The sequence below is a fragment of the Carettochelys insculpta genome, chromosome 5 (genome assembly GCF_033958435.1).
Source record: "Carettochelys insculpta isolate YL-2023 chromosome 5, ASM3395843v1, whole genome shotgun sequence".
NCBI lineage: Eukaryota > Metazoa > Chordata > Testudines > Carettochelyidae > Carettochelys > Carettochelys insculpta.
The window spans coordinates 108,765,390-108,793,070 of NC_134141.1; the positions used below are offsets into that span (position 1 = coordinate 108,765,390).

The 27,681-nt window shown below is 42.5% G+C and overlaps 1 protein-coding gene across 10 annotated transcripts in view; it reads left to right on the top strand.

Moving 5' to 3' along the window:
- The window catches only part of ALPK2 (alpha kinase 2), a 100,466-nt gene that overhangs the window by 13,708 nt on the left and 59,077 nt on the right, over positions 1-27,681 (top strand). For 8 of the 10 annotated variants that reach the window (XM_074995719.1, XM_074995725.1, XM_074995726.1 and 5 more), the window contains 3 exons: positions 5,922-6,039; positions 10,781-10,940; positions 13,203-14,920. In XM_074995719.1, coding sequence (XP_074851820.1) covers positions 13,511-14,920 — 1,410 coding nt within the window. In that variant the 5' untranslated portion in view covers positions 5,922-6,039; positions 10,781-10,940; positions 13,203-13,510. The remainder of the gene's footprint in view (positions 1-5,921; positions 6,040-10,780; positions 10,941-13,202; positions 14,921-27,681) is intronic. The other 2 variants (XM_074995717.1, XM_074995720.1) reach the window with 1 other exon arrangement.

Consider the following 27,681-nt stretch of genomic DNA (forward strand, 5'->3'; position numbering starts at 1 on the left):
CCTTCCTATTCAGGAAGCGTCCCCCACTGTGCTCCAGGGCACTGATGGGGATGTGGGTCCCATCCAGTGCCCCGAAGCAATTAGGGAACCCCATGCTGGTAAACCCCACAATGCCTGCATCCAGGTCCCCAAGCTGCACAAGCCTGTGGAGCAGCAGGGTGTTCAGTGCGCACACCACCTGCAGGGGAAGGACATGAGCACCCGTGAGGGGTGTGCAGGGTGTGCCTGGCCCTCCCCCTGACTTCCCCCAGGTCCCCCTCCACCCATGCCCCCCCAGGCTCCCCCTGGGCTCCCCCTCAGGTCCCCCCTCCCCCCAGCTCCTCCCTCCCCCTGGTCTCTACCCATTCCCCTGGCGTCCCCTTACCTCCATGACGACAGCCCCGACAGTGGCCTTGCCCACACCAAACTGCTGTCCTATGGAACGGTAGCTGTCTGGAGTGGCCAGCTTCCAGACAGCAAAGCCAACCCGTTTCTCGACGGTGAGGGCATGTCGCATGGGGGTGTCCTGGTTTCGCTGGGCGGGGGCGAGCCACTGGCAGAGCTCGAGGAACGTCTGCTGGCTCATCTGGAAATTCCGGAGCCAGCGGTCGTCGTCCAATTCCCCAAGCACCAGCTGCTCCCCCCAGTCTGTGCTGGTGGGGTACCTTCATAGCCGGCAATGCATCCAGTGGGGGGAGGCCAGGAGGGCTACATGGCCTGGGGCGGCTTCTTCATCCCCCGAGGAGGACAACTCATCTTCTTCCAGGAGAAGCTGGGCGGCCTCCTCCATGGCACCGAGCAGGGCGGCCACTGCTCCGGGGGTGGTTGTGTGGACTTCTGCCTGCTGCTGCTGCTGCTGGGGGTCCATGCTGCATGCACGGGGTGCAAGTGGCTGTGGGCTCTGTAGACCTGTGCTATGCAGGCCGAGTCTGCCTGCAAGGGGCCCTTTAAGAGACCAGCTTGCTGTTGCCCCAGAAGGGCTAGTCCGCCCTGTGACCCTGTCCGCAGGCTTTCCTAGCCCCCTTATTCCGATTGGGACTACTTTTGTGTGTAGACACTCCACTGTGGGGCCTATTTCGATTTAGTGCTGTCCTACATTGACATTGAACGTCGATGGCACCAGCCCTGGAGCATGTGTGGATGCTACGCATCTAAATAGCTTATTTTGATTTCACTACGTCAAAATAAGCTATTTTGATGTAGCGTCCCAGTGTAGACGTAGCCACTGTGTATTATAAAACATTCTGATAAAATGGCACAATCAGCATCTGTCCTATTATAAGGAGACACTCATTATGTTGCTGCCATGATTACCTTCAAGCACTCTGGCCTAGTGCTGGCATATAAAATATTTAAATCAAAGTTCTAGGTTTAAAATAATTTTTAAGCATAATTTTTTCAAAGGAAGGTTTTATGAATTGTAATCATATAAATGGAAATGCATCAGTGTCATTTGGCTATTTCTCCATTATAAAAACACTTTTAGTGTTTGAGAACCTGATGCAAGATCCTTTGAAGTCAGTGGAAAGATTCTTACTGATTTGTATGGAGTTTGTATCAGTCATTGAAAAAGGCAAATGTGCACCTTCTGTTGTGTCTATAAACAACTCTGCTGGGTCCCTAAAATAACATAGCATATTTATTCTTCTGTACATGTGTAATTTACCTTCTTCCATACTGCCCAAATCACTGGATAAATTTTTGTAATAGAGGTAGGTCTATAACCCTCCTATCTATAGAGAATTCTTTCCTCAAAAGTCACTTTTTTCATCAGTCCAATCCATTCTATCTTTTCTCTGTAATATTAAAAAGTGCAGTAATCAATTGCAACAGTCTGATCAGACACAGTGCTATAGCCTACTGCAAGATATTGAACACTTTCAATTCCTAGTATTTTGCAGGATATTCCTTATCAAACCTCACCAAGAAAAACAACCGTACTAAAAGGACAGTCCAACCTTCACCCAACTCCTCTATCTTCTGCTCTAAATTCCTTCAAAAAGTTACATTCAAGTAATACCTTTGAAGTCAGTGGGGCAACTAATATGCTTAAATTAATTATGTGTTTAGGATCAGGGCCTTAGGACTGGAAGATCCTTGGAAAAGAGACTTTTGTCAGTGTGGCTATGTCTACACAGCAGAGCTATTTAAGGATACCTCGGTGTCCCAAAATAGCTACTCCATGTCTTTGAAACGTGCCCTTTATTTCAAAATATTTTTTGAAATAATGGGCATGCTATTTCAGCATCCTTGTACAGACAGAGCCAAATTCCAAAATAGCCTATTTTGAAATAAACTCAAAATAAGATACCCAATTGTGTAGCTTGTTACAAGTTTAGGGTGCCATGTAGACCATCGCTAGAATACTGTATCCAGTTCTTCTACCCACAATTAAATAAGAATGTTAATAAACTGGAGAGAGCTCAGACAAAAACTACAAGAATGATTAAAGGATTGGGAAACTTGTCTGGGGTTTTGTCGCTCTTTCAAGTTTAAACTGCTGCCATAGTAGTGCTTTAACATGGCAGTGTGGTCATGGCACCAGTGTTGGGGGAGAAAAATATGGAAACATGGGTAACAGATATTTGAAAATGGGTTCTTCAGTCTAGTAGGGAAAGGTATAACAAACACAGTCCAATGGCTGGAAGTTAAATTAGACACATTCAGAGTAGAATTAATACATAAGTTTTAAAAATAAGCATAATTAACCACTGGAACAATTTACAAAGGATTGTGAGGGATTCCCTGTCACTGGGAATTTTTAAATCAAGATTGTTGTGTTTCTAAAAGATACGTCCTAGGGATTATTTTGGGAAAGTCCTATAGCTTGCATTATACAGGAAATTAGACCAGATGATTAAAATGGCCTCTTCTGGCCTTGGAATCTATAAGTCAGGGTGGCACTGAACAGGCCTTTTACCTCTTTTATTTTTCCCATGAACTGCCAATGCACACTAATGATGCTATCACAACTATAGCAGTAGTTCCTGAAACACAATAAAAAACATTTACAGGAAGAGGCCTACATCCTGAACTTGCTTTCTGCCAAGTAAAATGGCAGAGGAATCCCTTTGACCACGCCATTTGGATAGTTTTTCTTATGATGTTTTATAACTACCAAAGACAAATAGCATAGTAGGTAATTAGATTTGTATTTTCCTAAATAGAATGAGTAATAAGGATACGTAATAAGTATTCTCCTGATGATACAATACTCATATGCAGTATTCTATTCATGAGCATATTCATACTGATAATTAAAATACTGAAAAAATCATAGTCGGAAGGTACTAGTCATGAACATAGGCACCAACTCCATGGACGCTCCAAGGCTGGAGCATTGCAAGGAAAAAAGGTGGGTTCTGAGCACCCAAAAGCAGCAACCTTATCAACTCCACCCCACCATGCCTCTTTCCTGCTGGCAGCTCCCCACAGACCAATGCCTCATCACACCTCCTGCACCCCACAATCAGCTATTTCACCGTGTTCAGGAGAATCTGGTGGGAGAGAGAAGGAGGGAAGAAGCAGTATGCTTGGGGGGTAGGGAAGCTGGACTGGATGGCTACGTCTACATGTGAAGCCTACATTGAAATAGGCTATTTCGAAGAATAACGTCTACACATCCTCCAGGGCTGGCAACGTCGATGTTCAACTTCGACGTTGCACAGCACCACATCGAAATAGGCGCTGCGAGGGAACGTCTACGCGCCAAAGTAGCACACATCGAAATAAGGGTGCCAGGCACAGCTGCAGACAGGGTCACAGGGCGGACTGAACAGCAAGCCGCTCCCTTAAAGGGCCCCTCCCAGACACAGTTGTACTAAACAACACAAGATACACAGAGCCGACAACTGGTTGCAGACCCTGTGCCTGCAGCATGGATCCCCAGCTGCCGCAGCAGCAGCCAGAATCCCTGGGCTAAGGGCTGCTGCACACAGTGACCATAGAGCCCCGCAGGGGCTGGAGAGAGAGCATCTCTCAACCCCCCAGTTGATGGCTGCCATGGAGGACCCGGCAATTTCGACGTTGCGGGACACAGATCGTCTACACTGTCCCTACTTCGACGTTGAACGTCGAAGTAGGGCGCTATTCCGATCCCCTCATGAGGTTAGGGACTTCGACGTCTCGCCGCCTAACGTCGAAGTTAACTTCGAAATAGCGCCCGACGCGTGTAGCCGCGACGGGCGCTATTTCGAAGTTAGTGCCGCTACTTCGAAGTAGCGTGCATGTGTAGACACAGCTGATGAGAAGAGTTGGAGCATGGATAGGAAGAGGAACTGGGGAAAGGGGTAGAGTGGGGAATGAGGGCTGAGGTAGAGACAGGGATTGAGCACTCACCCCCCTGCAGTTTAGAAAGTCAGTGGCTGTGGTCATGAGTCCACCATTCAGGTTGCATTCTGCAAGGGCTTCATGATGGAACATAAAATTACTGTTTTTCTTTATAGCCCTTTGCCTGTGACATTTCGAAGAAATTTATGTTCCCTTTGAATTTTCCATTATACTTGACTATTTTCCATAATTTTGATCGGTGGCTGAAATTCCACTGCAGCAGTCCCACCGTTATCTGTCTGCTTTACTACCTTCAAGAGGAAGGTTATTCATGTGGATAACATACAGTGGTGAAAGGTAAAATTAATTTCTTCCCCTTATGGGGCACAAACCAGCTAAGAGGGGGTCACATGACCTCCTGTTGTGACCCTCCCTGGGATTCTGCCCCACCCCCAGCCCAGGGCCCCCCCAGTCTTCCCTTTTACTCCCCATCCCACGTTACCTGGTGGAGAAGGAGAGCTGGGGGCAGCACTGTGTCTTTCTGGTACACCATACTGGCTATAAATAGCTTGCTGGTACAGCATTGTGCAGACCTGAGTTAATGGGCTAGGTATTATGGTTCACTGATGGTCACATCTGACAAGAAGATAATTAGGTTCTTGTCCCGATTCGGATTACAAGGGGAGTGAGAACCTGAAGAGCTCTATCTCAGAAGGGTGTTTCAGGGCATGCAGCAAGGGCACTTAAACTGAGGACAATAGCATTCCTGTTTGCTAATTCCTCTGCATTCAGTAGTGCCTCTATGCTCAGACAGTGTGAACAAACTCTTACACTTTTGAAAAAGAAGATATGGCCAAGAAAAGACAAAGAGAGCACCAGATGCCTGCCAGAGATCATTGGCTGATGATCCTCGCAACACTTCACCTATAATGGCTGCACAGGACAGAGCTCTGTAGAGACACAAAACAACACAAGCCCTGGGTTGCTCTCACTGCATTCCTTGGACCTCTGGTTAACCAGACCAGTTCCATTATTTTCCCATGTGACAGCTGACTGGAACTGCCATCCCAAAGCACTCAAAATCATGTATCAGAACTCAAAAAGATCAGTTAAAAAAAAACAAAACAAAACAAAAAAAACCCTCCTGATTTTTAAGCCAATTTTGAAGTATTAGTATATTTTTTGCAACTTTGGGGTTCACATTTTCAAGCTTTCTCCACAGTCATGACGGCTAGAAATGTGTGATGTTTGTTTTAATAAACTCTGATACTTTTCAGATAAAAATATGAATCTAGCAGTTAGGTATTTAAGCCTTCTCCAAAAACAAATATCATGAGGCTTTCAATAAAATCATGGAACCAGCAACTGTTTATGAATTCCCTGTCAAAAAATCAGTATGGAACACAAACATCTAATCACCCGTTTTGTGTTGTTGACAAAAAAATGGCCTATAAAAGATGATCCTACATCGCTGATGTGCTGTTTGAGTCCTTCATGTATTGCATGTCTGTGTGTGGAAGTGTAAGAAAATATAATCCTTTGCCAAGGGATCCAAGCTTCATATATACTGAAATGTAGATGACAGAAGTCTACATTTTCCAGAACCTGCAGTGATTACAAAGCATTATTATTATTACCCACATTTTTACTCATTTTTGTACCCCCATTTCTAGGCAATTCCAAATCAGAGGCAACTTGTTATAAGGAAGGCCAAGATATTAGCAAAATGAAGGATATTTCTAAATATGAAGTAGTGGAGGATAACCTTCTTCACACCTTACATTAGTCAAGGTAAGATAACTCACTGAGGGGTATTGTACATCTTATTCTTTAGAACTAAATTTCTTGAATTTCTTTGGGCATATGTTGTTATAGGACAACTAAGCTACGTCTACACGTGAAGCCTACTTCGAAGTAGCCTATTTCAATGTGGAGACATCGAAATAGGCTATTTCGATGAATAATGTCTACACGTCCTCCAGGGCTGGCAACGTCGACGTTCAACATCGACGTTGCACAGCACCACATCGAAATAGGCGCTGCGAGGGAACGTCTACATGCCAAAGTAGCACACATCGAAATAAGGGTGCCAGGCACAGCTGCAGACAGGGTCACAGGACGGACTCAACAGCAAGCCGCTCCCTTAAGGGCCCCTCCCAGACACAGTTGCACTAAACAACACAAGATCCACAGAGCCGACAACTGGTTGCAGACCCTGTGCATGCAGCATGGATCCCCAGCTGCAGCAGCAGCAGCCAGAAGCCCTGGGCTAAGGGCTGCTGTACATGGTGACCATAGAACCCCGCCAGGGCTGGAGAGAGCACGTCTCTCAACCCCTCAGCTGATGGCCACCATGGCGGACCCTGCTATTTTGATGTTGCGGGACGTGGATCGTCTACACGTGCCCTACTTCGACATTCAACTTCGAAGTAGGGCGCTATTCCCACCCCCTCATGGGGTTAGCAGCTTCGACGTCTTGCCACCTAACGTCGATGTTAACGTCGAAATAGCGCCCAACACGTGTAGCCGTGATGGGCGCTATTTCGAAGTTAGTGCCGCTACTTCGAAGTAGCGTGCACGTGTAGACACGGCTCTAAAGAAAGGTGTTTGTGTTGCCATAAGGAAGTTTACAGTATAATGTGGCACTCTGTTGGTTATCAAACTTATTAAAATATATTATTATCATCCCTCACTATTACATCAAATCCAAAACAATTTTCCAATTGGGTAAATCAATGGGCTTAAAAGCATTTTGTTTCCATTTCAACCTTTAAAACACCCTTTATTTTATATTGCCTACAACTTATAAATAAATAAATAAATTTTCATTTTGGATTTGTCAAAATGGGACATGTAGATAATTTCAAAATGTTTTTCAAAGAATTTTTGAATTGAGAACCTTTCATGTGATTCAGTTTGGACACATCAGCATTTTCCCACAATAATGTTCAGTGTGAAAATTCCCAACCTCTTTATTGCTGTCCGACTGATTTGATCGCTCAAGAGTCTCTGCCTGTCAACTGCGGTGCTATATGTCGATCCCAAATCATTCCTAATCATTGTTCTCAGCTTGCCATTTTCATACACCTGTCCACAATTCCCTGAAATTAAGCTTCAGCACCCAATGCCAACAGTGTGATACTGACAAAGAGAAACATTGCAGTGAAGTATGGCACAAAGTTGGCAGTGAACAGAGGTGCTGGAAGTATGGGTTCTACTGAACCACCTGGCATGAAGTAGTAATAACAAACACTGAATACGTTTCCCTCAGCAGCATCTCCCCTATAAACATTGTTCCAGTACCCCTGCAGTGAAGATAATGCATTAGAGCTGCATAAGCAAAGCAATTAAGAATAACAAGCTTTCGTGTTTGTCCCTTTATTACATATTTTGGTTTTGAAGATCAGCTCTGATTATTTTGCTTGTTTAATCTTTTGTGCTTCATAATAAAAAAAACCGTCAGAGCTTTTTGTAGGCAGGGAGACAAAATCAGCCAGTCATGGAGTCTGCTTAGATTAAGCAGCAGAAGAGGGGATAGTGATTATTTTTAAGAGGAGCTTGATGAGAAAATATAGGGTAGCTATGAGAATTTTTTTTTAACACTTCAAAGGCGCAAAAGAGGAGCATACATTGTTTTTCCTTTGAAGATTGTGAGTATTGTTTATTTCTCCTGGTCAGAGCTACTGGAAATATAGGGTCAGATCTACCACCATTAGGGTATGTCTTACTCTACAGAGTTATTACAGAACAGTTTATTCTGCAGTTATTATTCCAAAATAAATTATTCTGGAATAACACATCCACACTACAGAGAAGCTCCAAAATAAGCAAAGCTTATTCCAAAACAGTGCATCCACACACAATAGAGCCAAATTTGGATTACAGCCCCTTACAGCTCTAATGAAATACTATGCCTCCACAGCAGCTTTATTTTGGAATAAGCTATTCCAGAATAGTTTATTTTGAAATAGCCCCTATTTCCCGTCTGCACAACCCCTATTATTCCAAAATAGGTGCTATTCCTCTTAGAAAGAGGCTTACCAAATTTGAAATAAACTGTCCAGTATTTTGAAATTATTTGGAAATAGCAGTTGCATTGTGTAAATGCTTAAAAAGATATTTCGGAATAGCGGCTCTTATTCTGAAATAACTTTGCTCCGTAGACATATACTTACAATGGGTAGTATTTTACTCACAAGTAGCTGCATTGATTTCCAGACCAGAATTTAAGACAACAGAGGCCAAGCCAAATACCCCAAATGACAAAACCCTTTGTACGTTGAAATGGAGCTAGTATTTGTCTCCTCCTCCCCAGTCTAAAGCTAATTAACATTTATCAGCACAAGGACACTAATCTTACTAGGAGCAGAGGGCTGGAAAAAAGGGAGGAGAGGTTGCATTGTATTCAAGGGCTACATCTACACTACAGTGATCTGTCGACAGAAGTTACTGTAGGAGGAGATCTTCTGACAAAAATCTCTGTTGACAGAACACATCCACACACAAAACTGGATCAAAAAGTGATCTGCTCTGTTGACGGAGAGCAGCCAGACTGCCCAGCTTTGTCTTGACAGAATGGCTCACTGGAAGCACAGCAGACAGAGCTGCCCAGTGACCTGAAAGCCCTGCCTGTTGACAGAGGACCCCTGGAGCATCTACATGTTTTTTTTTTGTCACCAGAAACTATCGACAAAGGCATCATTCCTCATCACAGAGAGGCAGAACGCTGTCGGCAAAGGTGCTAAGTTTTGTTGACAGACTGTCGACAAAACTTATTTTGCCTGTAGATGCTCTGTGGGTTTTGTTAACAAAATGTCAGTTTTGTCAACAAAACCCTCTACTGTAGACATAGCCAAGATGTATACATTTATTCTGAGGTCCAGAAGGAGGTGCGAGGCAGACTAATTTAGAGTCTCTGTTCAAAGATAAAAGGGTTAACAAATAAGGGCAATGTCGTGGTGGTGTTCTGCTATAGACCATCAAATCAGGAAGAGGAGGTGGACAAGGCATTTCTAAAGCAAATACAGATAGCACAGAATCTGGCAGTAATGGGGAACTTTAACTAATCAGAAAAATGATGGGAAAGTTATAAAAAGTTTCAGATAAGTTCTTGGAATGTATGGGGGCAATGTTTTGGTTGCAGAAAGAAGAGAGGTGATGGAATCTCCATCCCTAGAGGATTTTAAGTCCCAGCTTGACAAAGTCCTGGCTGGGATGATTTAGTTGGGGTTGATCCTGCATTAGGAAGGGGACTGGACTCAATAACCTCCTGAGGTCCCTTCCAGCCCTAGTATTCTGTGATTCTAAGAAGACATAATCAGGAGGACAACCATTTGAGTCTTGATTTTAACCAACAAGGAGGAACTGACGATAATAAATGTGAAGATGAATGGCAATCTAGATGACAGTAATCATGAAATGATAGATTTCATGATTCTAAAGAAAGAAGGGAGTGAGAGCAGCAAAGTAAAGATAATGGATTTAATAAAATTGTAGAAACGGTAGGTTAGGTCCCATGGGAAGAAAATCTTTATGGCACAACTACAAACTATTCCAAAGCAATGATAGGAAGAACAGTAAGGTCATCTTTATGCTACAGAGTTATTCCAGAAGGGCTTATTCTGAGTCTTTATTCCAAAATTCAGAATCACATGTCCACACTACAGGGAAGACCCAGAATAAGCAAAACGTATTTCAAAATAGCGCATCCACAAACACAGAGCCTATTCCAGATTAAAGCCCCTAAAAGCACTCCAGGGAGAGTACCAGGGTGTGTGCTTCCTGTGCTTTCTTAGTCAGGGAAGCTGCACTGAACAGCCATCTCACAAGTCACTCCACCTCTGCCTCCCACCTCCAAGGACATAAAGGGGATTCTCATCAGTTGAGCCAGGAGAGTGGTGACATAGATGAGAAGGAGCAAAATATCAGTTAAGGCACTTCTGTTCAGGAGCTGATTTCAGATTAGTTATCATGGTGCCTGAGTACTTTCTAGTTCTTTCAGCCTTATAGAATCACACGCACGAGTCATTTCTCGTCTCCCACATCCTGATTAGACAACAAAAGTAGATGATTCAAAAGCCTATATTGTGTTTGGGGGATTATTAGACCTTCAGGACTAGTACTGGGCCTCTGCAAGGCCTTTCCAGTTAACCCTGCATCACCCCTTCCTGGAAACCTCCTGTACAATTAATATAGATTAAACTAATAGGATTCGACAGAAATAGACTTTTATACATGTTGCTGTAACATTGTATAGCATTTATTAGAGAATGATGTAACGGGGCAGTGACTCCACTTCCAGTGAAACAGGGTTAAACCCAGTCCCCTGGGAGAGGGTTTGGACTGTGGAGGAAGCTGTTGAGACAGGTAGCATCCAATTAGGGCCCAGCTGGGGCAGTATACATAGGGACTGTTAAGCTTAGGCCTGGTCTGCACTAGGGATCAAAGTCAATCCCAGGTATGTAATTCTAGCCATGCTATTTGCATAGCTAGAATCAATGTATCAGGATTGTTTTTTTTTTCCCTGGTGTAGATTGGGTCTCATTGAACTTGTGTCAACATCCCTTAATCTACGCATCAGCATGGAGTACCTGGGTTGACAGCAGAGCCCAGAGAGATCAATTTTGCTGCGTCTTCACACACAAGGCAAAAATTGATCCCCAGGAGGTCGATTGTGGTGTGCTGAGGCCCCGGTAAGTATAGACATACCCTTAGACACACACTCTTAGTCCAGCTGTGGAGCAGGAGGGACATGGCTGCTTGCGGAAACTACAGATGGTACCTGAGACAAAGCATTGTTGGGGACAGACAGGCAGATCTGGGGCTTGACTCATCTCCCAAGCTGCAGGCCAGATACAGAGGCCTCGGGGTTACTAGGGCTGCAGGTAGGCAGCCAGGACAGCAGAAGACAACAGGTCCACATCCTCTTGCCAAAGAAGAATGACCAGTTCTGACTGCAGTTTGCCTCTGAGGCAGGGGCTCGACAATTATTGGTAGTGGGACAATGAAACAACGTGGCTATAGAGGATTGTGGTTCCCTGGGAGGAGGGGAGGATTCCAGAGTGTGAGGATGGTTCTGTGACGAAAGGACACTGCGGGCCGGAAGAAACAGAGGGCCTGAGGAAGCACAGAAGATAAGTAACTGAGGATGAGACACTGGCCACAAGTGGTGAAGTTCACCCCCTCGTGCCCCTTGTTACAATGAGATTTTCTCTCTCTAGGCTTATGAATACTTCAACAGAAAATCTGTAGCAGAAATGTAATTTTCTGTTAAATTATCAGGGAACCTACAGAAAAATGATCCCTGTCTACAAAATTCTAGAAAGCGTTTCTATAAGCAATGCCTCAGAACTGGCCTGGTTCCACTATATCAGGGCATCTCCATGGAAGGGGATTTGCCCCCTAAGGAAGGAAAACTGACAAAATTGCAGAGAGTTGTTTACTAGCAGGACTCCCGTTCCAAACAAGCCCACACATGCCCCTTGCTACGGACCCACTAATCGAGCTCACCCTGTGTCTTCAGGCTGAGTTCCTACAGAGGGATATGGCACAAAGAGCAGCTGACCATACCTCTGACTGTTCTGCTTAAGCCCCCTTTACAGCAACTGAAATGCAATTGAAAGAGCTTGTAAGGCAGTGTAGAAGTTTGCATTCTAGGACCCTAACAGATCAGAAGGTTTGGGAATCTGCAGTACAGAGTTCAGAGACTGAAGGAAAATATGTTAACAGAAGAGGACTCACAGGGGGTTTGTCCTCAAAGTGCTTCATCAGATCAGGGTTCAGACACATTAGAAAAGTAGTGTGAGCAAGATTTCATTTCAGCTCTGCATACCACACCTGTTCTGTCAATAAATGTAGCACTTTATTTTTTAGGGCAGTTAATCTTGCTCCTTTCTTGAGCACTGAAATCGTTATGAGCTCAAAGCTGCCCCATTTCTTATTCTGAGTAGTAAGTACCTTACTCCTAGAATAGTTCCACTGAACTGAGCAAGGCTGCTTGGGAATATAGTACTGCTCAGAAAGCCTATGATTTCTACAGAACAACAAAACCAATAGATTGGGGTTGAGCTTGATTTATTTTGTTTTGTAATTCTAGTGTACTCAAGAAGATGTATCTTTTGTAGCTGGAAATGGGTAATGCAAACTGTATTACTTTAGAGAAACACTGTCCAGTAACTATATGTAAAATTTAGACATGTTTTTAAGAGAGCCCACCAAAATAAATGTTTCATATTTTCAATTTTAAAAGGGTATGTCTATACTTATTTTTCTTTTAGTTATTTTTACAATGTTGTGACCCTTCACACAATTATTCTGTTCATGTATGAGAGCCAAAAATTTAGATATAATGGAAACATGAACTTGAAACTGAGCCGTGTCATTTCAGTATTCCAGCCAACATAAACAAAAAATGGTTAATTATTTAAAATCCATTCAGACTGATAATTCCAAATTGCTACTAGTAGGATCTTCATGGAAATTGTATTCAGACATTGCAGGTGCAAAAAGTAGTGATGATAGCCCCAGAATACTGGTCAAAATAGCAGAAATGCGAACACATGCAAAACTCACATGTATACCTATAAATTCTGATTTACACATGGATATATCCAGATTAGGTGCAGGAAAACATTCATATGTTGCAGGAAGGAGACTGAAATGTGGCTGTTTGGCTTGGTTCAGTTTGCTAGAACATATCACCTTGGTTGTTCCTAATGTGCTCTCACTAAACATCTGAGCATAGAGTAGTAATTTTCAGTTGTAGTTAGGAACGACTGTCTTTTTTTAAACCCTGATTTACTCCTTTGAAATTTCTTGTAATTTAAAGTACAAAATATAAAACTTTAAGAAAAATAGTGCAGAATAGCAAAATACAGTTGTGGCATTCATGAAATAAATGGAATGTGTGTCCTTTTAAAATTCAATCTTAACCTATGGACCAATTTTATTCACAGAGCAAGATGATGCACTTTGTCAGATTGTGGCTAGAAATTGCTTTCAAATGATCCACTGTTCAGATTTTGTTGAAGAGAAATCAGGCACAAAGTTTATCAAAAATTATTCTAAAGCCAAAACTATCATGTAGAAGCTAGTAGAAAGAACAAAGCTAATGCATTCAGTGGGAAGGTTCAGATCAAGCCAGGCAGCCTGAGAAACCTTACACTGAGAAAAGGGATTGATCCTGTGAGTATCCAGTTTAATATCACCCATCTCAGCCCTACAAAAATCAATGGTTTGTCAGTAGATCAACCTATAGACACAGATGTCATCTTCATGGGAGAACCAGTACAGAAGCACGCATAGCTTGGAAGACACTATGGATTATAAAAATATATTTAAGCTCCATGAAAATAACTGCTGCACAGTGTGTGTGTCAGAAAATGCAAATAAGTTTGTAGCTAGTGACATTGCAGGAAAAGCAACCAAATGCTGCAGCAGACAAGGGTGTCCCAAATCAAAAAGTTTAATCAGTAATCATACAGATAACTGTTGCCTTAATGCTGAAGACTTAGTTTCAAGTCTGACCACTGAACATGCCAAGCCATATGAACAAAATAGCCTCAAACTTCTGACTGAGAATACCCAGTCCAATTACCAAGCAAATATTCCCATAGGAAATCAGCACAACTTTGTAGAGGACACCTCTCAAATCTGGGACTCTAACTTTGAGCTTTATCCGAGCAAAACTCTCATCTCAGCTGCTGAGCTTTCTGATGACAACCTTGAGTACCTGGAATGTTCTGATGTGATGACAGACCTTGCAAATGAAATATGGGAAAAGAAATTAAGATTTTTATTAGAAAGTGACAATGAAGAGGATATGAAGCTGAGCAAAGATTGTGATGGGTGTGATTATTTCCTCAGTGGAATGCCTTGCCTGTTTCAAGTGTCAGATAACACTGTGCCCATGGATACCACCATTGGCTTCTGTGGTTATCAGTCAAAATCCAAAGAAGTAGCTGTAAGGAGAGATCTCTCCACATACAGTCAGTCAACCTTCCAAACAGGAATGACTCTTACTGTTGGGCAACACCAAGATAAAACTACCACAATGAAAGACAAAGAGAACTATAAATTGCCCATTGCTTCTACAGCAATTGAAAATGACAATCCTAGAATTGAAGAAGAAAACAATACAAATAACCATCTGGTGGCAGATTTCCCTCTTGGCAAATCATCACAGAACATGGATGGCATACTTGCAAAAGTGGAGTCCTCCTGTTGTGGCTTAGATAGTTCTCTGAAAAATCAAGCCTCGGAGACAATGATAGCGAATAGTATGGACAGAGACCTGTCAAATAAAAGTTCACAGCAGTTAAATGGAATAACTAGAAAACTGTCCAAAGAAAAGTCTAAAGATGCTGTTCTTACTTTGACAAAAAGGCTGAGAAGAAACCTTTTAAATCTATTAGACCCCAATGAACTTTGCAAACCATTACGACACACAGGAGAATCTACTCGAACTGGAACAAATGTTATGGATACCAGCGCACTGTTTCATGGTCCAGGCGGTGCCAGTTCAACACAAATGCACCAGGTGACAGAAAGCTTTCTAATCCAGGCTGGCTTATGTCATGGACAAGAAACAGATAAAACCTGTCACCGGGAAAGGAAATGGACTAGTGGCCTATCTGAGAAAAATCAGCTGCCAAATGAAAGCGTCTCACCCAGGGTAAGTAAAGCACTTTGTAGTTTAACATAAAGAGCTTTTCTAGCAACTTGAATGTACTTTATCCCTATTGGTCACAAAATAATGCAAAATGTAAATTACTTTAAAATATATTGTTCAAACCTTTGTGAATGACAGCTACTTCTGTGAAGGAAATCTGAATTTGAAAAAAGCCCAGATAAACCAGAAGCTGTCCTAATTATAGAGGGAGACGGATAATAGTAAAAGGCACTAATGGACAGCTGGATAAGGAAATCTGATATTTAATCTATTGCATGTGTCTTAGCCAAGAAACGTCTCTCTCTCTTTGATTAGAAAGTTTCTCAATTGAGTGTTCCAAGTGGAGAATACCTTAAATTACTTTGAGTATAATTTGAAAAGAAAGTGTCAAGCTCTCATTTCAACTACACTGATGTAAACCTAAAAAAGCTCCACAGACAGCATTTGGGTTAATCTTAATTTACTGTAGTGCAACTGAGATGAAAGGTTGATCCATGGAGTTGTTAGAAAGAGGGACAGTTTTGATTTTTTTTCTTCGTAAAACATTAAAGTTTTAAATATCCTAGGAAAAAGTGATTTATTTTCCTTTCTGAAATGAGTATAACACAATTTACATGCTCTCTTCTAATGCTGCTGTATTAAATGGGCCAGATTCTGAGTTGGTGTAAATCAGCATAAATCTGTTGACTTTCATAGAGGTATATACTTTTTATTTCATGTAGTAAAGACCTAACATTAAAACATTAAAACATAACAGATGTGGCAGATTTTGTTCCTTTAGCAGTTGCTTAGAGAAAGAGTTTTAAAATGGGTGCCAAAATTTACAGAAAATCTTATTTATGAGAAATTTGTATTTTAATTTATAAAAGCATACCGTACTTGTGCATACATGATTATACCTCCTATTGGCTTCAGAGGGAGCTACATGTGCTTACCTGAAAACCTGATTAGCTGATAATAGACTTTAGAAAATAAAAAACAAAAATAAAGCAAGGAGTAATTTCTTGAAGTCATGCAACATTCTGGATTATTCTTCACCCTGACCTTTTGGGTGACATTGATGATGAGGAGACAAGCAGTAGTACGCCTGGGTGTCAGCCAAACATTTTTCAAATGTGAGTAGCATTCAAGAGTTCCATTAATCATATATTTGGACCTCAGAATACAACACCTGACTGCCGAAACACGCACACTCTCCCACTCCTCTCTGGCAGAATCATGGCTCCACCTATCCTCTTTCTCTGGTATTGGCAGTAGTGTTCTGTGTACACCTTGCTTTCACAAGTGATGACAGGTATGAGACTCCCACAAAGCCTCATGGCCTCACAATCAGACCTTACAGGAAATCTTGTATTTTTTTAATGCACACTAATTAAGAACAAATAATCAAAACTGGCTGTGCCAATGGCAGGACAGCGCATACAGTAGTGAAAGCTGGAGCATTTCAACTTCACAATGTACTTGCATTCAAGAGGAAGCAGCTGTCATGTGCTCAATTAACACCACCTCTTGGAGTAACCTTGGCACCAGCCCTAAATTACAACACCCATTTCTGAAGCCCGCCAAGTGTCAGTGAAGTGCTGTTGCAACTGGCAAGTTCACAGTGTTTTGGGGACATAAACAATACAGTCCTTACCTTTCATAATTCCACAGGGATTAAGGACAGAAGGAACCATTAGAACATCTAGTCTGATTGCTTGTATATCTTGTATTTTCACCCAAATATCCGTATATCAAGCCTAGAATGATATTTGCTTTTTTGCAGTAGTGTTACCCTATTGACTTATATTTAGCTTTTGGTACACTATGTCCCCTAGATCCCTCTCCACAATACTCCTTCCTAGGCAGCCATTTCCCATTTTGTGTGCAACTTCTTCTTCCTGTGTAAGTACAGTATAGTATTTTGCATTTGTCCTTATTGAATTTCATCCTGTTTACTTTAGATAATTTCTCCAGTTTGTCCAGATCATTGTGAATGTTAAGTCTGTCCTCCAAAGTCTTGCAATCACTCCCAACTAGGTATCAGCTGCAAAATTTGTAAATATAATCTTTATGCCATTAATTAAATCACTTATGAAAATATTGAATAGAACTGGACTCAGGACTGATCCCTGCCAAACCCCACTTGATATGACCTTCCAGCTCGTCTGTGAACTCCTAATTAATCTCTGGAGATGGCTAGCCAGCCACTTATGCACCCACCTTATAGTAGCTCAATCTAGGTTGTGTCTCCCTAGTTTGTTTATGAGGTCATGCAATACAGTATCAAAGGCCTTACTAAAGTGAAGGTGTAACACATCGATCACTTTCTCACATCTACAATGCTTGTTACCTTGTCAAGGAAAACTATTTGATTGGTTTGATATGATTGTTTTTGACAAATACATGCTGAGTCTTATTTATCACCTTAATTTCTTCCAGGTGTTTGCAAATTGATTGTTTCTCTGGTCCATTACTTTTCTGGGTACTAAAGTTAAGCTAACTGGTCTTTAATTCCCTGAGTTATCCTTGTTCTCCTTTCTGTAGATATTTGCTCTTTTCCAGTCTTTTGGCATCTCTCCTTTCTTCCAGGACTTTTCAAAGAGAATCACTAAGGCTCAGATATCTCCTCTCTCAGTTGAGTATTCTAGGATTTATTGCATCAGGACCTGGTGACTTGAAGACATCTAGCTTGTCTAAGTAACTTTAACTTTTTCGTTCCTTACTTTAGCCCTGATCCTCACAGGCATTCACTGTGTTAGCTGTTCAGTTGCTACTAAACATTTTGGTGAAAACTGAAACAAAAAAAGCATTCAGTAGTTCTGCCAGTTCCACATTTTCTGTTATTGTTTTCCTCCTCTCATTGAATAAGGCTGCTTCTACACATGCCACCTCCCCCTGGAGGTGGCATGGTAATGAGGCAATTACAAGCAGATTAATGAGCCACTAACATGCATATTCATCACCTCATTAACATAATGGCAGCCACATGAATTTCAAAGTGTAGACTTTGAATTGCAGATTGATAATGGCCTAGTATTGCGGGCGTAAGGAAATGTCAAAGTGGGGAACTTTTTTTGAAGCTGCCCCCATCTTCACTGTCAATCTGCAATTCGAAGTCTGCACTTTGAAATTTGCATGGTTGCCATTATGCTAATAAGGCGCTGAATAAACACGTTAGTGCCTCACGAGCCCGCTTCAAATTGCCTCATTGCCATGCCACCTCCAATGGGAAGTAGTGTGTGTAGAAGCAGCCTAAAAGGCCTATTCTGTCTTTGGTCTTTCTCTTACTTCTAATATATTTCTAGAATATTTTTATTACTCTTCAAGTCTCTAACTAGTTAAATCTCCTTTTGTGACTTGGCCTTTCTAATTTTGTGCCTACATGCTTGTGTTTGTTTATATTCATCCTTGTAATTTGACCTAGTTTCCATATTGTGCATTGGTGGCACCTTGACAGAGGTGATGTATGCTTATTAATAGTGTGTGGGTGAGGGAGTGTAATTTAAAGCAGAGGCAGCCTTTGGAAGAGTATGTCATACAGCCTTCTGGGCTGCAGCATGGCTTCTGTGTTACTCACTCCACTTTCTTCAGTGCAAAGCAGAGCAGCTTCCCAGTTCCTAGCCCCTCATTTATCCACAGGCTCTAGATCATGTTCCATCTTTGGCAGCAGAATCCCAGAGAAGAGCCTCCAAGATTCCCACCTTGTTCCTGGGGAATAGATGCTGCTGGAGCAGAGGAAGCTGACTGCTACGCTAGGGAGAAATGTCCTGTGAGCCAGCCTCAGAAACTATCCACGCGGCACTCAGACCAATCTATTTCTTTTGGGCAAAGGGGACGCATAATTGTGGGGGGGAGGGAGTGCATATATAATTTAAAGGATGTGGTATGAACCCTAGCAGAAATCAGGGGTGGGCATATGTACGTTGATCTCTAATGTTCTTTCTCTGTGGACTATGATTTAATTTTCTGAGGACTAAAATGCTTTAGTCTAACTAATATCTCAGGGCAATTTTTATATACATAAAAGATTGCTACATGATGGAGGGAGAAAAATTGTTCACATTAACCTCTGAAGATAGGACAAGAAACAACAGGCATAAATTGCAACATGGGAGGTTTAGGTTGGATATTAGGAAAAACTACCTGATGCCAGGTTGGTTAAGCCCTGGAAAAAATTGCCTAATGAGGTTGTGGAATCTCTGTTACTGGAGGTTTTTAAGGGCAGATTAGACAATTACCTGTCAAGGATGATCTGGATAATACGCAGTCCTGCCACAAGTGCAGGAGACTGGACTAGAGGAACACGCAAAGTCCCTTCCAGTCCTACAGTTCTAAGCCTGTGCAATGGCCTGGAATTAAGTGTGATGTGCCTAGATGATCCCAGCAGGCTGCAAAAGAAGATGAACAAAACCCAGCATTCTAGCCAATCTGATGTGGATGAAGGTTCCTTTCCAAACCCAATCTGGTGAGACTCACCAACCAGACATCTAGAAAGAGTGTTCTGTGTTTCCCCTTAGAATACCAGTTTATGGATGTCCCTTCTGCTGCTGAGGCCAGTCTCGGACTCTGAAAGATGGGGGAAATAAATACATATGTGGCCATTTGTGCACTGGGAGGAAAAGTTGCCTCCTGATCCTGACAGGCAATTGGCTGAAGTCCTGAAGCATGAGATTTGATTATAGTTATTATCTTAATGCAAAGCTGCAGGTGTTATGACTATGCTGGAGGCAATGCAGTTGAGCCTGTTCTCCTCAGGCCTAGAAAGAGAGGGAATGAACAAGGAAATTCACAGATATGGAGATTCCAAGAATGGAAAGGACTACCACAATCATTCCCATCGGTTTTGGTTCCCCTTACCCCAAACCCACAGACCATAAAATTATCCCAAAAGCGATCTAGTTACATTTTATATTCTCAAAGCAAGAGTGACCCCATCACCTCCCTGGCAAGTTATTCCAATGTTTAATCACAACCACAGCTTACTGACAAAATTATAGCTTATTTCAAGATTTCGTTTATCTAACCTCACCTTCCCGTCATGGTTTTGTCAGCAAGCTATCAGATATCTGTTCCATATGTGATCAAATCACCTCTCAACCTTCATTCCAGCAAGCAGAATAAACTATGCTCTGTAAGCTTCACATTACAAGGCTTGATCCAAGTCCTGGAAAACATTTTTGTGGGTACCTCTTTGAACTCTCTTTGGTATTTCTACATCCTTCTTGAAATGTGGACATCAGAATTGAATGCAGTATTCTGTTAGTGGTCTTACCAATGCTGTGTACAGAGGCGAGATCATTTCCCTACTTCTATTCAGTAGTCTCAGTTTGCATTAAAAATGCTGTGGAAAATACAATGCATGTCTTTGAAACATTTTCCTTATTGGAAGCCTCCACAATTTATCCCATCTGAGGAGCATGCATTTGCAGAAGGACTATTCATTACTAGACCTGGTCAGCTTTTCTAACAAAACTAAGTTTTGTCAGATAATTTCACTTTGGATGGACCCAAGTGTTTCATCATGTATTGCAGATTCATCAAAATTTCTTTCAAACACATTCAGATTTCCATTGAAACCTGCAGGTGTTCTAGGGTCCATAGCAGGAAACTTGCTATCCCCTTGAGTCCTGGTCATCACAGAATCAGAATCACAGACTCATAACGCTGGAAGGGACCTCAGGAGGTCATCTAGTCCAGCCTCCTACTTCAAACACGATCAACCCCACTAAGTCATCCCAGCCAGGACCTTATCAAGCTGGGACTTAAAAACCTGGAGGGATAGAGAATCCACCACCTCTCTAGGCAATGCATTCCAATGCTTCACCACCCTCCTGGTGAAGTAGTTTTTCCTAATATCTAACCTACACCTCTCCCTCTTCAACTTCAGACCATTACTCCGTGTTCCGCTATCTGACTCCAGTGAGAACAGTTTCTCACCCTCCTATTTAGAGCTCCCCTTCAGGAAGTTGAAGGCTGCTATTAAATCACCCCTCAGTCTTCTCTTCTATAAACTAAACAAGCCCAAATCCCTCAGCTTCTCCTTGTAGGTCATGTGCTCCATCCTCTTAATCATTTTTGTTGCCCTTTGCTGAACCTGCTCCAGCACATCCATATCCATTTTATCCTGGAGGGCCCAAAACGGGACACCATATTCCAGATGCAGCCTCACCAGTGCTGAATAAAGAGGAATAACTACTTCCCTAGATCTGCTCAAAATGCTCCTCCTAATGCACCCTAGTATGCTGTTTGCCTTCTTGGCTACAAGGGCGCACTGTTTACTCATATCCAGCCTTTCATCCACCATAATCCCCTAGGTCCCTTTCCGTCATATTGCTGCTGAGCCAGTTGGTCCCCAGTGCATAACAATGCTTGGGATTCTTCCACCCCGGGTGCAGGACTCTACACTTCTCCTTGTTGAACCGCATCAGATTTCTTTTGGCCCAATTCTTCAATTTATCCAGGTCACTCTGGATTCTCTCTCTACCCTCCAACGTATCTACCTCTCCCCCTAGTTTTGTGTCATCCGCAAACTTACTGAGGGTGCAATCCAGTCCCTCCTCCAGGTCATTAATAAAGATGTTGAACAACACTGGCCCCAGAACTGAGCCTTGCAGCACTCTGCTTGAAACCAACCACCACCCAGATATTGAGCCATTGACCACTACCCATTGGGCCCGACCTTCAAGTAAGCTTTCTATCCATCTTATAGTCCAAGGATCCAAACCATATTTCCTTAACATATGGGCCAGAATGTGGTGGGAGACTGTATCAAAAGCTTGGCTGAAGTCAAGGTATATCACAACCACTGACTTCCCCATGTCCACAGAACCTATTACCTCATCATAGAAGCTAATCAGATTGGTCAGGCAGGACTTGCCCCTGGTGAATCTATGTTAGCTACATTTGATCACTTTCCCCTCTTCCAAGTGCTTCAAAATGGATTCCTTGAGGATCCCCTGCATTATTTTCCCAGGGATTGAGGTAAGGCTGATGGGTCTATAGTTCCCTGGATTGTCCTTCTTTCGTTTTTTAAAGATGGGCACTATGTTTGCCTTTTTCCAGTCATCCGGTATCTCCCCCCGATCTCCAAGAGTCTTCAAAGATAATGGCCAAAGGTTCAGCAGTGACATCTGCCAATTCCCTCAGTACCCTCGGGTGCATTAAATCCAGATCCATGGATTTATGTACATCTGGTTTTTCTAGATAGCTCAGAACTTGTTCCTTCCCCAGAGATGGCTGCCCTCCACCTTCTCATACTGCATTGTCTAGTCTGGGTGTCTCTGGGCTGCAAGACTCACAGCTTCAAGGCAGACAGCCTCCCAGCCCCGGGGAGTCCTGCTGGAGCCAGGTCTCTGTGGAATGGTAGGATTCCTGCTTCAGGGCAGAGCCCCATATGGAAAGCCCCAGGGACAAGAACCCAAATGCTCCCCAGGTAAGCAGCTCTGGGGCCAACCAGCCAACAAGACTACTCCAGGATTGGGAACTTTGCTCCCCTCAGCCCCACAACAAAAAAGTATTTGCTGCGCTCTGTTTGTTCCTCTATTGAGACTAAGGTCTCATTTATGATATTTTTGAATACTTCCAGTGAAACCGGCATTGTCTTCCTTCACTTGAATTGACACCAGTGGGTGGTACTGAACAAAGTTAGGAAAGAACAGTCACCAAACGCTGGCAATGGGTATTTTTTGTCTAGTCAGAATCTGTGTTGCTAGAGAAAAGCAGGAAAATCAGAGCCAAGAACCCCTAAGCTTTGAGAACTGCCTCTGGATCAGATCTAAGTGTTATCATTATTATTATTATTATTATTATTATTATCATCTACTAACAGCTACAGTGTGCTAGCCTCTTGTCACATAAACAGGCTGATACAGTCTGTGTCCCACTCTGAGCAATTATTGAAACACATAGAGAAGTTATCTTGACTGTTCCCTCTGCAATCCACTGACCAGAACTTGGTAGCCACACACAAAAAAATGGTTCAGCCAGTGTTGAGGAGGCAGCCAGTGTAACTTAACCCAGAATTTTACATGGTAAAGACCTGGCATTGCATATACAATAGAATGCTCAAGGCACAATATGGCAGGACAAATGTAACATGGCTCAATCAATGCATTGTCCTTGATGACACTTGCCATCCGTGACAGCTGCAGAAGCTACCAGTTCCTCCAGCTAATGAATGCCCTTAGTTTACTAGCTGAGTCCCCTCTCAGCTGTCATTCTTCCACTTCTCTAGCCATTGTGCACTGCATGCCCCCTGAACAATGTCTCCCCTCTGCCCAATCCCCCAGCCAGCTGCAGCTCCATGGCCCTTCAACCCAGTCAGCTACAATTACTATGTCTGCCTCCCACCCCACTGGCTGTGCCCTGCTCAACACTGTAGGAATGCCCTTGCTCTGGGAGCTGCACTCCTCCTCAGACAAAGCCCAGTAATGTTGTGGGTTTTGTTTTTTTTTTGTTTGTGTGGAGGGAGGAAGAAACTCATCTGAGCAGCATCTTCGTCCACAAGAACCCTCAGAAGCTCTTCCATTGGTGCTCAATGGGAGTTGGCTCCAATGAGCTATATGGGAGGGGGCTGGGGGCAGGAGTGGGCACCAGCTGTTCCCTTCAGTATTATCCCCTGCAAATCACATAGCTTTCCATGTGAAAATCTCATAAGGAGTTAGCTCTGCTTGCTGCTTCCCTGTTGGTCACTTTTCCTTCTTCAACCCACCTCACTAGCATGTAACATACACCATTATTTACATCACCTCTTGAATCTGGGCCATATGGGAGAGTGATAATTTATATTTGGGTATTACATGTAATGTTTTAGATACTCGCGGAAAATAGTGTGGTGACTTGATACTCTGAGAATTCAGGTAGTTGTGAACATGTGTACCAGGTGGGTCATGGATACTGCAAGCTGTTAGCAACACATGCCAATAAACTTTCCACTGGCAAACACTGGATCTATAATGTGTTTGGACCCAGCAGGCATGGCAGCTGTGGGCAAACACCACACTGGTAACTAAGGGAATCACAGTTTAGAGGGAATGGATGCATTTTTTGTTTCTTTCATTTGTCTGAAAGCACCAAGTGACACAGCAGCACTCATGATATAGGGCTGAAAAAGACAGAACGAGTGCCTTGTGAGAGAATGGTCCAATTTGATAGAACTTTACATTATTACAATACCTTTCATCTGAGTGTGTCAGAGCACTTTGCCAACAGTAATTAGTTTGTCCAACACTCCTGTGAGGTAGAGAACTTAGTACTATTATGCCCATTTTATAGGTGGGCAAAATGAGGCATGGAAAGGTTAAGGAACTTGCCTAAATTCACATTGTAAATGGATGATAGAGTAGCCATTGCAAAATATGAGTCATGGCTCCTAGTCATTCACATCAATCTCTGGAATGTTCACTCAAGCCCAGAAAAATTTGAATACCTTTTGTAATATATTAAACTTTATAAAGCCATTTGTGAATACATCTAATTTGTAGGATAAACCTTCCCATGGATGACTGGCATGGCTATATGTTTTTGAAGCAGTTCTAGTTATTGGTATCTACAGGTTTCTCACATAATTCCGTTACTTAAATGGACTATAAGGGTTTCATTTGGAGCAAGTGCTTCTGCCTTTTCTATAGATCAGGCTCTAAGATTAACTCACTGTTCTCAACAGGTTGTTTCATATCTAAATGATGGAAAAAGTCATGTCACAAACATGCTAAGTCAAAGGGCAAATTGCAAGAGTGGGAAAAGCTGTAACAGGACAGATTGTTTTTCCTCAGGGTTGTGAAGACCTAGAAACATTACTGAATTCTGCACAGCACTGTCTGATCAGTTCAGCAACATAAGGGATTGGGGATGATTGCCAAGCAGAAAGATTATAATGCATAATAAAGTATCCAGTTTAAACGCTACGGCCAACATTTTCAAAAGCCAGGCATTTAAATTCAGCTAAACAAAATTAGACTGATTTTCATTGGTGCTGAGCACCAGCATCTCCTCATTGACATCACCTGGAGTTGTGAATGCTCATCGCCTCTCAAAGGGCCAGCATTTAGGTGCCTAAGTGTGGCTTTTTTAAGTGTATAACTGTAGACACCTGACTTTGAACATTTGGGCATATATTTTGTGATTTGAGATAAACATATCAGGAAATATCCTGGTCACCAAGGGATCAACAGCAAAACTCCTGTTAGCTGCTACAGAGGCAGGAGGTTTCTCCCCCTCTAATTTTATTTTTAATCTTCTCCTTTGTTATGCACTCTACAGTAGAAAGAATCTATTGCTGTTTTACAGTCTTTCCAACACTGACATTGGAAAAGGGCCTGAACATTTCCAGATTTTACTGGCATTCAGCTCCTGAAGTAAACTTATCTGCTGATGCTTTACGTCAAACAAATAGCCTTGTTCATAACTCAGATAAAGCTTAGGGAAATTTGACTCCAAATATGAGCTTTATGCTCAATCCTCTCTCTGGTGACAATATGAAATATAGCTGTGCATAGGCGAGACCTGCCACCTTTTAAAAATAACTGCAGTTTTTAAATCAATAAAGCTATCTCTGTTAAAATGTAAAATTACCACGAGACCCTATGCTGCCACTTGTTCTGTGCCATGGAGAAAGGAACTACACCAGAAAGATACAAATGAGGCCTACTTCAAGGAATAAACAACTGTGTATGATGCAGCGTAACAAAGGAAATGTACAGGCATGTCACCCAACCAACCATCACGGCCCAATAGTGGCACCCATGGCATTGGAAGGCTAAAGGGTAAATTTTGTACTGCAAAAATTAAAAATGCATCATACACATATCATGCAATTATTTACACAGGGTCAGGGTAGAGTTAAATTTTGTGGGTCTTAATTTGTGCAATCCCTTAAATTAACATGTCAGAATTTCTTGTAAGTTTCACTTGAGATGTATTTTCTTGGTTTATATCCCAAATCTGTACTACATATAATTATAACATTCCAGTAATGGGATATTTTTGTTTTTTTGACCTGAATTGCTTATATGTACTTTCAACCTTTACTCCATCTTCTCATAGTTATTGGCCAAATAATATATTTAGCTTATCTTATCATTCTTAATAAATCAGTGTCACCAGACACTTCCTATTCATTGCGATGTTTTGAGCATTGGCCTGCTAAACCCGGGGTTGTGAGTTTAATCCTTAAGGAGGCAATTTAGGGATTGGGGTAAATAGATGTCAGGGATGGTGCTTGGTCCTGCCAAGAGGGCAGGGAACTGGACTAGATGATCTCCTGAGGTCCCTTCCAGTTCTAGGAGGGGTGGGGTGTGTGTGTGTGTGTGTGTGTGTGTGACACTACAGTTATATATAGAGGGGAAATATTACTAGCTTTCCCCATGGCAGCGTACCTGATATTGTGTTGATCTATCTTACTGCTTTGTACACTCAAAGTTTAATGTGCTTTCCATTAGTGTCCCTAGGTCTCTTTTAGTATTGTAGATTTCCAGATATCTTCCTCGCTTGCCTTTGTATACTCAGGTTATACTCAGGTTAACTTTCCCCCTCAATTTTATTACCCTGTATTTTTCAAAGTTTAGTCTGAATTATTTCCTGCTCTTATTTCTAGTTGCTGATTCCCCTCGTTATTATTTCTCTGGCCTCAAAGATGTTCCCAATATAGTATCTGTTGTCAGTTTCATAAATGTGCTGCCTACTTTTTCCAGATCAGTGATGAAGTTAAATACGATCAGAGCCCTGCAGCTGCCTGCTTGTCACCTCCTCCTCCGACGTGATATTGAAGAAAGCCTCCAATAGTCAAGTATCCACATCATAAAATTACTAGATTTGGCACTAATTCTATTCTGTGTAGGTTCTTATACTCCCTCCTTACCTTAGTGTCTGAACTCCTTTGTTCATCCTTGTGTGGATTCTCATTAGAGAGTTCAAACACACATGGGAAATTAACTAAACTATCCTCCCGCCCCATAGTAATTCCTCCTTAACCCTCCTGCTTCCCTCGTTTTGTGACTAGAGGACACCAGGGTCCAACAATGTTAATCTAGCATCTTTCACAAGCACTAGATTTTGCTATTTAAAACCTCCCACTCTTCAGGCGGCAACCAAGTGACATACACTTTTATAAGCCATGTAACCAAAGTCTCATCTTTTGCAAGCCTAATGTACCCCCTAACATGGGCTCAGCATATCTGTCAGCATCATTCTTCATGTACTATTAATGACCACTGCTTTTGAGACTGCATTCATTCCATATAGAAAAACACACTAATACCTGTCCCAGCACAACCCATCTACACAGGTTTTACTGCGCTAGAAACATTAACATTCACAAATACATTTTTTGTTATTGTCTGTTTCTGCACTAAGAAATTGAATGTGGTGTATTTGCAATTGCATATATATTTATTACTATTTAATACCAGTTACAAGCCCAAATGCAGGAATTTCAGGCCTTTTTTTGTAAATATGGACCACCACCACCCACAGTGGGCCCTGCACTTTTCCCCCCGAGTCCTCTGCTCTCCAACTGGCCCTGTCTCCCTGCATCCCCCAACCAGCTCCCCTGGTTTTCCCCCCCGCCCACTCCATGAACAGCCCCCACACCCCACTCCTGCTAGGCCAGGGAGGGGGAGAATTACCTGAGGCAGGGACCAGGGGGTGGATGGCAGCAGCAGCCACAGGGGATTGCCACCCTGCAGCCTATCTCCTGCTGCCAGCACTCACCACACAGTGCTCCACTTTGGCCTCCGAACATGCTGTGTTCTGCTTTTTCATGGACAGCGGAGAGGCCTCCAGCC